Source organism: Microcaecilia unicolor, chromosome 3, assembly GCF_901765095.1.
Source record: "Microcaecilia unicolor chromosome 3, aMicUni1.1, whole genome shotgun sequence".
Classification (NCBI taxonomy): Eukaryota; Metazoa; Chordata; class Amphibia; order Gymnophiona; family Siphonopidae; genus Microcaecilia; species Microcaecilia unicolor.
This window is the reverse complement of record NC_044033.1, coordinates 6,263,431-6,279,325: the sequence shown is the minus strand read 5'-3', so window position 1 is coordinate 6,279,325 and position 15,895 is coordinate 6,263,431. Positions and strand designations below refer to the sequence as shown.

The 15,895-nt window shown below is 42.5% G+C and overlaps 1 protein-coding gene across 2 annotated transcripts in view; it reads right to left on the bottom strand.

Moving 5' to 3' along the window:
* Positions 1–5,421: 5,421 nt before the first annotated feature.
* The window catches only part of COQ8A (coenzyme Q8A), a 224,570-nt gene continuing 214,096 nt past the window's right edge, over positions 5,422–15,895 (bottom strand). For both annotated transcript variants that reach the window (XM_030195735.1, XM_030195736.1), the window contains exons 13-15: positions 11,538–11,603; positions 10,302–10,388; positions 5,422–7,496 (exon numbers count right to left, since the gene is read on the bottom strand). In XM_030195735.1, coding sequence (XP_030051595.1) covers positions 7,206–7,496; positions 10,302–10,388; positions 11,538–11,603 — 444 coding nt within the window. In that variant the 3' untranslated portion in view covers positions 5,422–7,205. The remainder of the gene's footprint in view (positions 7,497–10,301; positions 10,389–11,537; positions 11,604–15,895) is intronic.

The following is a 15,895-nucleotide window of genomic DNA, read 5'->3' as shown; positions in this document are numbered from 1 at the left end:
TTGCCGATTGATGTAAGCCAATGCAGTGGCATTTTCTGACATCACACGGACTGCCTCGCCCCTCAACAGATGGGCAAAGGTCTGGATTGCTAGTATAACTGCCCAGTCTCTAATAGATTTATTGAGCAAGATCTCTCCTGAGGAGACCACAGGCCTTGAGCATACTGTCCCTGACAGTGAGCTTCCCATCCCTGGAGACTGGCATCTGTTGTAACCACCCTCCAGCTGGGCTGATCCAGAGGCATTCCCTTGGTCATACTGGCATCTCGCAGCCACCAACGTAGGCTGCTCTTCACCTGAACCGGAAGTGACAATTTCTGATGTAGAGAGTCCTTCTGTGACAACCACCAAGAAAGAAGTGACCCCTGAAGCGGCCTCATGTGAGCCCTGGCCCAGGGCACTGCCTCGATCGCTGCCACCATGGAACACAGGACCTGAAGATAATCCTTGGCCGCTGGCCTCGGTGACTGCAATAAGTGACGAATCTGAGACTGCAGTTTGAGGACACGAGCCGGCGGAAGAAAAACACAGCACTGCAACGTGTCGAAACAGACTCCCAGGTACTCCAACGACTGAGATGGTTGCAGATGGATCTTTTGTGCACTGACTACCCAACCTAGAGACTTCAAGAAGTCTACTGCTCGAGCTGTTAAATGAACGCTCTCCTGGTAAGACTTTGCTCTGATCAACCAATCGTCTAAATAAGGATGGACTAGAATGCCTTCCATTCTGAGTGCTGCGGCTACTACAACCACGACTTTGGTAAATGTCCGAGGAGCAGTCACAAGCCCGAAGGGAAGAGCCCGAAAATGAAAATGCTGGCCGAGCACCGCAAAATGAAGGAAACGTTGGTCAAATAGGGATATGCAAGTAGGTTTCTGTGAGGTCGAGCGACGTCAGAAACCACCCAGTCTGCACCACCACAATGACCGACCGCAAAGTCTCCATACGAAACGAGGGCACCCTGAGGGCTCGATTGACCATCTGGAGATCTAAAATCGGCCTGAAGGAACCCTCTTGCTTGGGAACCAGAAAGTATATGGAGTAACGTCCTAGGCGCTACTCTGCCAAAGGAACTGGACAAATAGCCTGAAGATCGAGAAGTCTGCGTAGAGTGTCCCTGACAGCCCTGGTTTTGAGCAGAGGACGGCAGGGAGACTCCACGAAAGCATCTGTCAAAGGACAAGCAAACTCTAAGACAAACCCCATCGCGAATAACCTCTAGAACCCACTGGTCTGAAGTAATTTAGGCCCACCTCCCATAAAACTGCGCCAACCTCCAGATACAACTCAGCAGACTCAAGCCACCCTCAAGACTCAACTGGGACCAATTGACCAAGTAGACCAGGAGCAAATCAATCAGAACCAGAAGCTGAAATGTTTGTCCATCCACCTGTTGGGAGATAGAAAATACTGAGGAGTTGGACTGGATGCCAAGAGAGATGTCTCGGCTCAGTTTTCAGTTCTCTATCTCATCCTGCTGGTTGATGAACACAACTTTCCCACAGGTTCTGGAATAGTGGGAAGCTATGTAATGGAATTAATAAATTACATCTTTTTCTAGAAGAAAGAATGCTCTAACCACAGGGTTCCCCTCTGTCACCTATATTGTTTAATGTTTTTCTTCATTCTTTGGGAACTGAGCTTTCAAATCGACATTTCAAACTATGTTTGTTGTTCCTATTTACATCATGCTCAGTACTTTGACAGTATTAATTTGCAATCTTTAGTCTGATTTTTATTTAAGAACACCTGATCTACTACAGTCTCTTTTGCAACCTCACTATCGGGATACCCTATCTTCTCTGTTTTGGTGATATCTTTGAAAGATACCTTATCCCGAACCATGTGCTTTTGAGCGACTGTCTCTCCCCCCCCCCCCCCCCCCCCCCATTTCTAGTTTAAAAGCTGCTCTATCTCCTTTTTAAATGCCGATGCCAGCAGCCACCCTGGCTAAGGTGGGGCCCATCCTTTCGGAATAGGCTCCCCCTTCCCCAGAATGTTGCCCAGTTCCTAACAAATCTAAAACCCTCCTCCCTGCACCATCGTCTCATCCACGCATTGAGACTCCGGAGCTCTGCCTGTCTCTTGGGCCCTGTGCGTGGAACGGTTAGAATTTCAGAAAATGCTACCCCAGAGGTTCTGGATTTGAGCTTTCTACCTAAGAGCCTAAATTTGGCTTCCAGAACCTCTCTCCCACATTTTCCTATGTCATTGGTACCCACACGTGTGTATCTGGATTTTCAGAAGGCGTTTGACAAAGTACCTCATGAAAGACTCCAGAGGACAGTAGAGAGTCATGGGATAGGAGGTAGTGCCCTATTGTGGATTAAAAACTGGTTAAAAGATAGAAAACAGAGAGTAGGGTTAAATGATCAGTATTCTCAATGGAGAAGGGTAGTTAGTGGGGTTCCCCAGGGGTCTGTGCTGGGACCGCTGATTTGTAACATATTTATAAATGACCTAGAGATGGCAGTAACTAGTGAGGTAATTAAATTTGCAGACAACACAAAGTTATTCAAAGTTGTTAAATCGCAGGAGGATTGTGAAAAATTACAAGAGGGCCTTACGAGACTGGGAGTCTAAATGGCAGATGACGTTTAATGTGAGCAATTGCAAAGTGGGAAAGAGAAACCCGAATTACAACTACGTCATGCAAGGTTCCACATTAGGAGTCACAGACCAAGAAAGGAATCTAGGTGTCGTCGTTGATGATACGTTGAAACCTTCTGCTCAGTGTGCTGCTGCGGATAAGAAAGGAAATAGATTGTTAGGTATTATTAGGAAAGGAATGGAAAACAAAAATGAGGACGTTATAATGCCTTTGTATCGCTCCATGCTGCGACCACACCTCGAATATTGTGTTCAATTCTGGTCACAGTATCTCAAAAACGATATAGTGGAATTAGAAAAAGTACAGAGAAGGGCGACGAAAATGATAAAGGGGATGGGATGACGTCCCTATAAGGAAAGGCTAAAGCGGCTACGGCTCTTCAGCTTGGAGAAAAGGCAGCTGAGGGGAGATATGATAGAGGTCTATAAAATAATGAGTGGAGTTGAACAGGTAGATGTGAAGTGTCTGTTTATGCTTTCCAAAAATACTAGGACCAGGGGGCATGCAATGAAGCTAAAATGTAGTAAATGTAAAACGAATCGGAGAAAATGTTTCTTCACTCAACATGTAATTAAACTCTGGAATTTGTTGCCAGTGAATGTGGTAGGGGTGGTTAGCTTAGCGGAGTTTAAAAAAAGTTTGGACGGCTTCCTAAAGGAAAAGTCCATAGACCATTACTAAATGGACTTGGGGAAAATCTACTATTTCTGGGATAAGCAGTATAAAATGTTTTGTACTTTTTTGGGGATCTTGCCAGGTATTTGTGACCTGGATTGGTCACTGTTGGAAACAGGATGCTGGGCTTGATGGACCTTTGGTCTGTCCCAGTATGGCAATACTTATGTACTAAATATGAGGTCATGGTTTAAAATTAAAGTTTGTATGTTTTTGGAGCAATATCAGAAAATATTTCTCAATTTAAAGGCCTCCCAGTAGTTGACAGAGAAACAGTAATAGAATTTGAGAAATCATAAGATAAGCCCAGAGGGTTCTTAGCTCCAAAGAAGTGAGGGCAAGTCAAAGACCCACTGAGTTTCACAGTGGTGCAGCAGAAATGGAATTCAGCAGACCAGATGGATCTAGTGGTCTTATCTAACCATATAGTATATTTAAGCATATGTCGGGTATTCAGAGCAAAGAAAAGCTTTCAAATGGGAGACTGAAAGAGTCCATGGTGCCAGTTTATACCCCAGGACTTTAGACTCATGGTTCAACTGCATATGACGTAGTCCAGCACAGATCATGATACACTAAATAAAAATACACCTAAATACTAGCTACTGCTTGTTCTATAACTGAAAATATTCACCCTAAAATCAGGGCCATGCCTAGGGTCTCTGGTGCCCCCCTGCAGACTATCAGTTGGCATCCCCCCCCCCCCCATCTAGCAGAGCAGGAACAGAAGGGAGCAGGCAAGTAAGCCGGACCTCAGGAAAAAATAGCACTGTATGTATCCCTCATTGATAAGTCTGTGACTCTAAAGTTTAGCAATTTCATTAAAGCAAAATGTATTTTCATAACACTTCAAAGATTTCCAACTCAAAATAGGAATGCTAATTCAAAATGCGAGCAAAGTCCTCTTAGTTTCCAAAGATTATTTTTCTAATCTCCTTTGCACCAAAGGATATAATTCAGATCAAACATTTGTCTCTGATCAACTATCTCAGATCAAATATTTATTTCAGATCTACCTAGCCTTTATATAGCTTATAGGATTTAAACACTCAAACAAATTCACCCTTTTCTATTCTTCATAAACTTCAAGTAATCCTGAAATATTCAGATCCTTTTCTCACTAGAGAAACTTCAATCTCCACCAACCTCTTTTCATTCATATTTTCTCATTTACCACATAATCAGGCACTCTTTTATAATTTCAGTCAACACACACAGGAACTCACAGCTGCATGTCTCTCTTGGCCAAACCGACGGTCAGTTGCTGTCTCACTCTGTTCCCTTCCTGGCAGGTTTCTAACAGAAGCTGATCATCCAATCAGAGAGCTCTATTTGAATGCAGATTAACATACAGACACTGTAATGGGAATTTTTAGTCAAAAACACTAGATAAACCCTTCGTTTTTGGATCAAACTTCACACTTTTGATCAGAGCCATGACCTAACATTAAGGCTGTAAACATTTACATCATTTGTTATTCATAAATATGCAAACGAGAATCTCCCAAAAACAGACTAATTTGCATATGATTTAAACAAATCTGAGCATATGACAACCAAGTACAGACTCCCAGCACCTGAATTCTGCAATTAGATTTAATGCAATTACTTTTAAAACTTATTTTTAGCACTTTTAAAATTTCAGGTTCTCTTTAATTTGAATGCTGTTCAAGCTCTGAAGCTCACCCTGAGTGAGGAGTTATCCCCAAACCAAAGCATATATAGCAATCTGGTTGAAATTCTCTCAAATAACTTGAAGAGCCTGCCTGCCTCAGTGAATACTGCTGCGTTGCTTTCACTTCCAGTTTGCCATGAAAAGGAGGGCAGGGGAGATAGGAGAATCGCAACATCAGGTACAAGATTTTGCAAGTGAGCGGAAGGCAGGGACAGCAGGGCAGCAGCGCCCCTCGAAGGCAGGCGCCCCCCTACCTTGCTTACCCCGCTTACCGCATTGGCACGGCCCTGCCTAAAATGCTTGTCTGTGCTCACATCCCCTCAGTGAAATGTACACTGCTGTTACTCTAATATTTAAGTTTGGGCAGAGTTGGTATCCTAGACTAGTAAGGTGATCTTTCTCAAACAGCTGGTAAAGGGAGAATGTGAACAAAAGCAGTAGGCTGCAGCACTTAGCATAATATTTTTTCTCTTTTTTATTGAAATCAATAATCATACAGTTACAATGATTGTACAAAAAAAGAATAATAAACCTACCAAAATACATTTAATTTGCACATGACAAACTGCTTAAAACACTGTGCGCCTGGTCTAAAGACATGTCCATTTCTGCATTATTCACTTCAGTCTAAAAGCTTGAAATGCCCTTGGGAAGAACAGCCCAATAGGACAGTTCCGGTAGAGCAGGAATTGCTAACTCCAAGCCTCAAAGGCCACAGACAGGTCTGGATACTGGGTAATCCTAATATTCATGGTATATAAATGCATGCACTTGGTTAACAGCCAGGTAAATTTGTAGGGTACCTTTTGTTAACCATGAAAGCCGGCCCTGGAGGACTGGAGTTGGTCATAACCTAATTTAATCTTCCCTATAGCAGACACAATGCTGGTGAAAGATTGAGAAATAATGAGAAAGTGACTCATTTCCATATCCCTCACCCTCTCTTCACACAGAGAATATCAAGAGAGGATATTTGCACTTAAAAACACTGTCTGTACAGAGAGGATTCATTCTGCACCAAATTAACACATAGAACCCCTCTGCACAGGTCATGGCAGTGGGGACAAAGACTCTCAGTCCAGTCCACACAGAATTTTATACATTCAAATTGTCATGATAGAAGAGGATAGCCTGATGGTCCCCGCCCCTCCATCTATTTTTGGCACTGTTTGCAGTATGAATTAAAGCTTTTTTTGCTTCACTAGCACTGAAAGCCAGAAGGATACAAGAAAAAAAAAAGGCAAAGCCCACATAAAATCTCTATTTACATCATACAAATGCTAATACTAAAAAAAAAAAAAAAAAAGTAAAATTCAGAGGCATTTCTCCAGCTTCAGCACAAGTGAGGAGCGGCAATTTATTTTAGAAAAATAGGTCACTTCATATTCATTTATAGCTTATTGTTATTAGAATTATTAAAGATTCTGATTAACTTAACTTTCTAGCTGATTTCATTTTCACAGTATGAAAGCCATTTATAACCCATCTTAGCAAAGGAGAGAAGGCAAATACTTTTTATGTAATTCGATATTGTTGAAATAGGCATCAGCTGTTGTCACTACACTCCCCATATCATATCCCTCCTCATCTGCTTTCAAACCTTTAACTCTTCCTTCCCTATTTGTTGACCTCTTACTCCTCTACTATTAGTCTATTAGTAGTACTATTAGTAGTAGTAGTAGTAGTCTTCCTCCCTACTTACTTACTTCCTTCCATCACTCCTCTTCCTCCTCTTGCCTGACTTTGCTAGTCACACCCTGTTCCAATCTCTCCCTTCTTACTACTATAAAACCCTTCCCGCATCTCCTGTGGCTCTCCACTGCTTTCACGTACCTTTTACCCCCTCTACAACTGTCCCTCTGCCTAGATGCACCCCCCCACACACACACTCACTGCAGATTAGGCCTGACTCTAAACAAAGACTCCGTACAATCTGCAGACAGACAGTTGACCTGGTGTGCTCTGAATATGACAAGAAAAACAGCAGTGGCCTTTTTGTTGCAATGTATGTGTGGATGGGTGTTGAAAAAAAAACGAAATATATACATAATCATGAAGAACATAGCAGAGGTTTTAAACCCACAGCTGTATAAGAATAAGGAAACCTGTGATTAAAAACATTTAGCTTCTAGAACATCCGTGTGCATCAGGTTCTAGTCATGAGCTTCTGAAACACAATTTGGACTGTATTGCTCTTCAGTAGTGACCAGACTTTAAAGGGCAGGGGTGGACGTTTCACTGCTACTTCCGTTTGTCCTCTCTTCCTCGCCAGTATTTGCTGTAACTCTCCTGGAACATATTCTTGCAGGGAATCTGTGCCTTCAGCTTGGAGCAGATGAGGAAGGAGCCACCCATCTTCCGGTGCAGTGAATACGTCTCCTCTGGTGGGGGAATAAGTCTGTGCTTCAGCATTACAGGGATTAAGCCATGGATCCGCTCTGTGGTGCTCTGACTACCAAAATTAAATGGCTCATCAGAGGCAAAAGCCTCTCCCAGGATTAAGACAGCTTCCAAGTGAGCATTCTCCATTGTCTGGGGGAAAACAAATTTAATAAGTGCTTTTATTTTTTTTAATTGGATTTAGAAAAGTTCATACAACAGAAGAACAGAAATGCAGGAAAACAAATCTATGGCCTAGTGGTTAGGGTGGTGGACTTTGGTCCTGGGGAACTGAGGAACTGAGTTTGATTCCCGGCACAGGCAGCTCCTTGTGACTCTGGGCAAGTTACTTAACCCTCCATTGCCTGCCGCACTGAGCCTGCCATGAGTGGGAAAGCGCGGGGTACAAATGTAACAAAAATAATAAAAATAAATAAATAAATAAAAAAAAAAAAAAACAAACAAACCAAAAAAGTAACTCTGGCCACCTATTATTAGGTAGACTAGATGGACCATGCAGGTCTTGATCTGCCAACATTTACTATGTTAAAACATTTTGCCAGTGATGAAAACCAGACATGGATCAATCGCTTGCCCTCTTTGTAGGGCACTTTCTAGCTACTAAAGCATCACTGGAGAAGCTGAGGGCCTAACACAGGACGGCTGGAGAATGTATAAACAGCCTCCCATTGGAAGTGGTAGAGGAAAAGCAATAACACTTAAAAAAAACAATGAAATATGTACTGAGGAATCTTTAATTGCAATAACACACAAACAAGTATAATCTGCTACCCTGTATTATGGAAAGACAGTGAACAGGGTAGGTCTGCCTGAATAGTCTCTCTTTTATTTTATTTTTTTTTATTTTTGTTACATTTGAACCCCGCGCTTTCCCACTCATTGCAGGCTCAATGCAGCTTACATGGGGCAATAGAGGGTTAAGTGACTTGCCCAGAGTCACAAGGAGCTGCCTGTGCCTGCAGTGGGAATCAAACTCAGTTCCTCAGTTCTCCAGGATCAAAGTCCACCACCCTAACCACTAGGCCACTCGTCCACTGTTGCTACTATTTGAGATTCTACATGGAATGTTGCTATTCCACTAGCAACATTCCATGTAGAAGTCGGCCCTTGCAGATCACCAATGTGGCCGCGCAGGCTTCTGCTTCTGTGAGTCTGACGTCCTGCACGTGCAGGACGTCAGACTCACAGAAACAGAAGCCTGCGCAGCCTTCTACATGGAATGTTGCTAGTGGAATAGCAACATTCCATGTAGAATCTCCAATAGTAGCAACATTCCAGGTAGAATCTCCAATAGTATCTATTTTATTTTTGTTTCATTTGTACCCTGCGCTTTCCCACTCATGGCAGGCTCAATGCGGCTTACATGGGGCAATGGAGGGTTAAGTGACTTGCCCAGAGTCACAAGGAGCTGCCTGTGCCTGAAGTGAGAATCGAACTCAGCTCCTCAGTTCCCCAGGACCAAAGTCCACCACCCTAACCACTAGGCCACTCCTCCTCTTGGTACTGATTTTAGATTCAAGTGTCCACCTTTCCATACCTGAGTTCAAGGTGAGTTTCCATCAGGTACAACAGGTAGGTCTCTACACAGATGGCTTCACAATCTAAGTTGTACCTGAGGCAATTATGGGTGAAGTGACTTACCTAAAGTCACAATGAACATCAGTGGGTGAGGAAGGATTTGTAATCTGGCTTTGCTGGTTTTCAGCCTGCTACTCTAACTAGTAGGCTACTGTTACACTCTGATCCTATGGATGGGGAGGGGAATGTGCAATAGACTGTAGTTGACATTCCAATGCAGCAAACAGAACACAAGTCCTGTAACCCAACATGAACAATCCCACATGAACAGAATTAATTTTCTTACAGTTGTCCCCTGGAAATATCTGCTGCTCTTATCTTTACAAAATACAATTATCAGTAATCAGACAACTCTGAACATACAAGGAGTGTTCCCGAATGATAAAGGAGTATGTTTTGATTTAGAGATATTAGAATGGCTGACCCACTAGTTGTGTTACTTGCTATCATTAGATGACCTCAGTTGAGGCTTCTATTCTTGGGAGTATAACAGGGGCTGGGAAAGAGATACTGCTGTTTAGATACACAGGTCAGGCTCATGCATTGGTAGTAATGACTCAGTTGCATGTGTGCTTCTGTACTTCCAGTATGTAGAGTTATAAAACTGGGGCTGCCTCAAATTCAGCGTTCAAATTACAAAACCAATAAGTCTAGCAGACTTCAAAAAGGCTCAGAAATGCTGCCTTGTTTTGTGGATTGCTTGAACAAAGAAAAGAAGCAACAAAGAAGGAGGAAGATAAGATCTATGCAGCCTTAACCCTTGTCCCTGAGGAAAATAATTGAAACCCCGCGGAGTCGGGCAGTTCCAGGGGAAGGCAACTGATAAATGTTTCAGCAAGGCAAGATAGTTCTGCCTGGGAGGCAAGAACTTAAAAGATAAGTGCACAGTTTTCACCTAGTATATACTATTTTAAAAGTAACAAGTGATTTTATAGCACTGTGGTGATCGGGACGCATAAAAAAATGAGCATATGTTGCTCTCCCCAAAAAATTGTTAGAGTTACCTAATGAAAGAAGTGCTATGCCACTTTTTAGCAGCATTATTGACTGCAGTTATAGTGGTTTATATCTGAGGGTACTCTATACACATAAATTATATATTTGCCACATTATACTGGTGTGAACTGTTTTGTTAGCACTTTCTTGAAGTTGGTGGCTAAGAGTCCTGGTTTGTGTACACAAGCTGACCAATGAGAGACATTCCTGAGCACAAGATGGCCCTGGACCGTATGTTCCCAGACTAGACAATGTGTTAAGTAGCTGGAGGTTGCACATTGGCTAAGAGACAACAGACCTGCATACGTTACCAACAGAGAGCATGTGCTACCAACAGAAGATTGCAGAGGACAAGTTTTATACCTTGCTTTCGTAACCAGTCAAGAATTTCATTTCAACAGACTTTTTCAATAGTCGATCTCTGTCCTTGTCAGCTGCTGCCTTGATCACCTAGTAATAAATATACAAAAAGGAAGATATTTATCACTTCAAGAGAGGATTAAATTCCATGCCAGCAGGAAAAGGTGCTGGGAGAGGACGATTTATTTATTTATTTGTTTGAAGAGAAAGACTGGGATTGATCCTTTGCCAATAAAGGATGAGGAGGATATCTCCTCCAAGAATGATAGTAATCCTATGTCAACCCCAAAAGCTTGATTAATCTTGAGTAGGGCCAAAAACCTTTTAATAAGGAGCAAGATTAATCCTATCCCAGCAGAAGTTACATTTGTCTTTTTGATGCAAACACTCGATTTCTACAAAATAGCACCTCAGACCTCGGTATTCTGAGTTACTTAAAGCAAAAGTACAGACAAAAAAAACTTTCATAATTCATTGTATTGTGCTCACATTGTATTTTATGAAATATGAATATTCTACTGTGCTGCTTACTAAGGTGTTCTGACATTGTGTCATTTCTGTTATATAAATGTTCTACTGTGTTGTTTTAATTTAATTTGGCATTTATACTCCGCTCAACTGTCATGTCTAAGAGGAGTACAACAAGGAATCAACGTTTTAAAAATTTCAGTTATACAAAGAATACGATTATACCATCATTTTACAAAGAACATGAATATACCACACTACAGAGAACATGATTAAATTGTCAATTCAATCTGAATGCACCATTACCCTACAGGGAGCATGACTGTCTATGTAGATTAAGTGTAGGAATTAGAGTTGTGTACATTACTGTTGGAATTCTCTATAAAGTTTTATTAATACTCTTAAATTAGTAATTTAAGAGTATTAATAAAAATTTATAGAGAATACCAACAGTTAAAACAGAAAAAGAATTAAAAACAAACAAATAAAATAAAATAATATATGCCACGGAGACCAATGAGGATTGGAGGAGTGAAGTGGCTTAAACTACATAGTGCTCCATGACTCTGCTAACTGAGGTCTTCTAAGATTATTCTAAAAATAGTATCACAAGGCTGTATACTGTGAATGTTAATATTCTCAACAGGGCATAACTGAAGAACCCAGTTTACAGAACTGCCTCTCACATAGTTAAAATGAAACCTCCAAGAAAAGGTGAAAAGTGAAAGTTAGTCATGTGGACTGAGGCTTAGTACACACAGCAACACTCACCTCAATGTAAACATCTGTGAACTGCTCATCAAAACCTCTAGTGGCTCCAAAATCCAACAGGGCAACCTAGGAACAGGAAAAAAAAATCCAGTGTTAGAACAGCTCTAACTATTTTCCACACACAAAGCTGAATACACACTTGCTGATAATATAACACAATAGGTGCCCCGTTCCTCCTATTCTCAAACCCCTATCCTCTCCCCTTCCTCCCCAAACTTACCACCCGTCCCTCTTCCCCCCCTCTATGCACCCCTTCCTTGCTCAGCAGCATAAGCATTTTCAAAAAGGTTGTGTCAGTAGTCATGCCCTACACAACTTTCCTGTTCCCCATTACAAGCTCAATAGGACATATCCATTCAGGGCCAAAAATCAAAAACACGTCATGAAGGTGAAGATGCAGAACTAAATGTGACACAGCTTTCAACCACAAATCCCCTAGTAAAAGATGGGAAGTAAAGGAAAGTTGCTTATTTCTAACAAGGGTTCTCCATAGATAGTATTTTTAATCACTTAAGAAGGTTACATTATCCAAAAGAACCAGACTGGAACAACTCTCCCAGAGCAGTAAAGTTCTCATTATGGGCAGACTTATACGGTCTGTGCCAGAGCTGGTGGTTGGGAGGCGGGGATAGGGCTGGCCAGACTTATACGGTCTGTGCACTGAAGAGGACAGTACAAATAAAAAAAGTAGCACATATGAATTTATCTTCTTGGGCAGACTGGATGGACCGTGCAGGTCTTTTTCTGCCGTCATCTACTATGTTACTATGTTATGCTCACTTGCAGCTGTTTCCTAAACAGGTTAAAGCTTAGAATCAATTTTAAGGGATATGAGCAGGAACGTGTGCTTAATTAATTCTGCTCTTTATAGAAAACATCTCTTATAGGTAAATAACTCTGCTTTCTCCAGCATCAAGCAAAAGTTAATTAGGCACACAAGCAGGTAACTCCTGAACAGAGCCGCTGAGAGACAAAGCTGGGCCTGGGGCAGGGCCGCTGCTGTCCCCCACCGTTGCAGCCCCCTCTGCTGCCACTGCCGCCCCCACCGTCTCCCCCACTCAGCCACCTTCCTGCGTCTGCTCTTTCTTTGGTCTGTCACTCTCCTGCTCCTGTGTGCTGGGACACAGGTTATCATGTTAACACAATCACCTGGGTCCCGACACACAGGAGCAGAAGAGAGACAGACTAAGGGAGCAGAACCTTCTGCCTGCCTCCAGAAGCCTTGCTGGCACCAGGCCCCCCTCTGGAGGCCGGGCCCGGGGAAACTTGCCACCACCACCATCAGCGACCCTGCTCCTGAACACAAGGTTCATCTTCCATTTCAAAAGAAATATCACTTAAGTCTACAACAATGGATCCAAGACTACAGACAAGAGGTACAGAAGAAAACCATATTTGAATAAGCAAGTTACATCTGAAACACACACGGAAATGCAGACATTCTTTCATGAAGAGATAAATTGTGGGACCACCACCTTGGTTTCCCACAATACATTTTGCTACCAGGAAACCAGAAAGGTGAGAAGGCTCAAAGAAGACATATTTTATAGACTGATACCTAACACCATATTTACAAAGGTATCTAAGAAAAAAAGAAACACCGAGCTGGAGTACTCCTGGTTTCAACAACAGAATTGTTTACATCTTTTGTTACCCTGCTTTGAACCTTATTAAGGGATTAGGAGAGTAATAAGTCCCTCAAGATCCCATATCTCAAAAAAGATATAGTGGAATTAGAAAAGGTTGATGAAAATGATAAAGGGGATAGAACGACTTCCCTATGAGGAAAGGCTGAAGTGGCTCGAGCTCTTCAGCTTGGAAAACAGATGGCTGAGGGGAGATATGATAGAGGTCTATAAAATAATGAGTGGTATGGAATGGGTGGACGTGAATCACTTGTTTACTCTTTCTAAAAATACTAGGACTAGGGAGGGGGGCACGCAATGAAACTACAAAAGTAGTCAATTTAAAACAAATTGGCGAAAATATTTCTTCACTCAAACTCTGAAATTCATCATGTGACTGACTATATGGATTTGTATCCACTTTCAGGGATTTCAGGGGAAAAATTTGGAGTTTCAACAATAGTCTCCTGGATGATCCAGCTATTGTGCAAAAGTTGTGTCAATCTATAGAGGAGTATTTCTTGTTCAATGCTGGGGGAGAAGATTCACCTGAAGCGGTATAGTAAAGCCCACTCTGTGAGGTCAGATTATTTCATTGGCTGCTTTTCTTAAGAAGTGGCAACAGGAGGAGGTGGCAAGGCTACTTTGGTTGATATGTAGGCTAGAGGTGATGCACAAGCACCACCTGAGGGATGGAGATGTGTGGGCGTTGCAGGTACCTTGTCGGTGCTTGAGGGATTATGAGCTTCAATGTTTGTGGTTTAATTTGCAAATGCTGAAACAGCGATATTTTGAATTTAGCAATAAGGCTAGTCACTTGAAAATGAGGAGAGTGCAGAATAATATCTTACCTATTAGAAAAGTGGCAAGTGAGGAGGCTCAGAGGCATGGGAAGATCAGGTAGTGTTTTGTTGAGCATTATAAGACTCTGTATGCCGCTGAGGGGAGTGGGGACCTTGATGCTGTTGATACTTATCTGGATTCTGTGTCCCTAGGCAGGATTGAGGACTGGATGCTTTAATATTGGATAGGCCTATTACCTTAATTAAGGCTCGTCAGTAGGCCCATTACCTTAACTGAGGATCGCCAGGTACTCCGGTCTATGAAGTCAGGTTTACTGTAAAGTTTTACAGATCTTTTTAGGAGTTACTTCTCCCCACTCCATTACATCTGTTTTAACTCCTTGGGGGAGAGGAGTCAACTTCCCTAGTATATGCGTCTGGCGGGAGTGACAATATTACTAAAGGAAGGGAAGGACCCATTTGTGTGCCTCTTGTCATCCAATTCCCTCTTAGGAGTTGATACCAAGATTTTCACTCGGATATTAGTAGATATGATGATGAGCTGGATCCCAAGGTTGATACACGCAGATCAATCAGGCTTTATTGTGGGGCGGCGGGTGAGAGGGTGAGGGATAATATTAGTTGGGTGGTTAATCAGACAGGACTAGGCAGACATGACAGGAGACAGCTCTCCTGTCGGGTTGACGCGGAAGCAGCCTTTGATCAGGTCTCTTGGGCTTTCATGTTCTGGATTTTGGAGAAAATTAGATTGGGCCCTTGTATGCAAGAGTGGATCAGAATGCTTTACAATAGTCCACTGGCATGTATTAAGGTGAATGGGACTTACTCAGATACGTTTCAACTTTTCTAGGGGAAGCATCAGGGGTGTCCCTTGTCACCTATTTTCTTCACCCTGGAGGTTGAGCCCTTTGCCCAAAGGGTCCGTAAGTAGACCCAGATTACAAGGCTTGAAGTGCGCAGTAGGGATCGTAAGTTGTGTTTGTTTGTAGATGATCTGTTTACACTGACTAACCTTGGAGAGTTTTTGGAGGTTGTGGTGGTGGTGGTGGAGTTAAATGCATATGGGCGGGTTTTGGGCTTTCAAGCAAATGTGGTAAAATCAGAAATTTTGAATGTGAATTTGCTAGGGGACAGTGTGAATGTTTTGTGGCATTTCTTTCCGTGGGTTCGCTCTTCCCTGAGATACCTGGGTATTTATTTGGGTGAACCTGGTACTAGTTTATTTGATCTTAATAATACTCCAATTGGAGGATTTAGGATGTATTGCTGTAGTAAAAATGAAGATTCTCCTGCAGCTCTTGTTTTTATTTCATACTCTTCCCATTTGGGTAGAGGAAACTGTTTTGCTGAAATTACAGCAGCGGATTTTTCATTTTATTTGGGCTGGGCACCACTCTAGAGGGAGGAATCGGGTTATGTGCCTTGGGAAGATGGAGGGGGATTTGGCGGTATCCTATTTGCTGAAGTGCTATCAAGCGGACCAATTGCGAGCCGTGATCAAATGGCAGGCTCAGGATTGTAAACAGTGGGTGGAGCTGGAATAGGCGTGGGAGGAGGATATGCCTTTACTGCACTTGCCTTGGGTCCCAGGGAGAGCTGATGTTTGGGGCGGTAACCCATATATTGGAACCACCATGCAAGGTGTGAAAGGCAATTCAGGGCTGTTTATTGGAGGGGAGAGGAAAATATGTATGGTTCACTCCCTTGCGGTTTAATGAGAAATTTGGGCAGTTCTGTGAACTTGTTGGGGGGGAGGAGGTGTCAGATCATTTGCAGAACTTTGGGATAAATATGGATTGTGCTCCCATGATGTATCCCCTTACTTAGAAATCAAGCATTACATTCAAAGCTCAGGTCTTTTGCAGGAGGCCCTACAGGGTAAAACTATTTTCGAACAGATGATGGGGCCCAAGTTATAGAAGGGAATTCA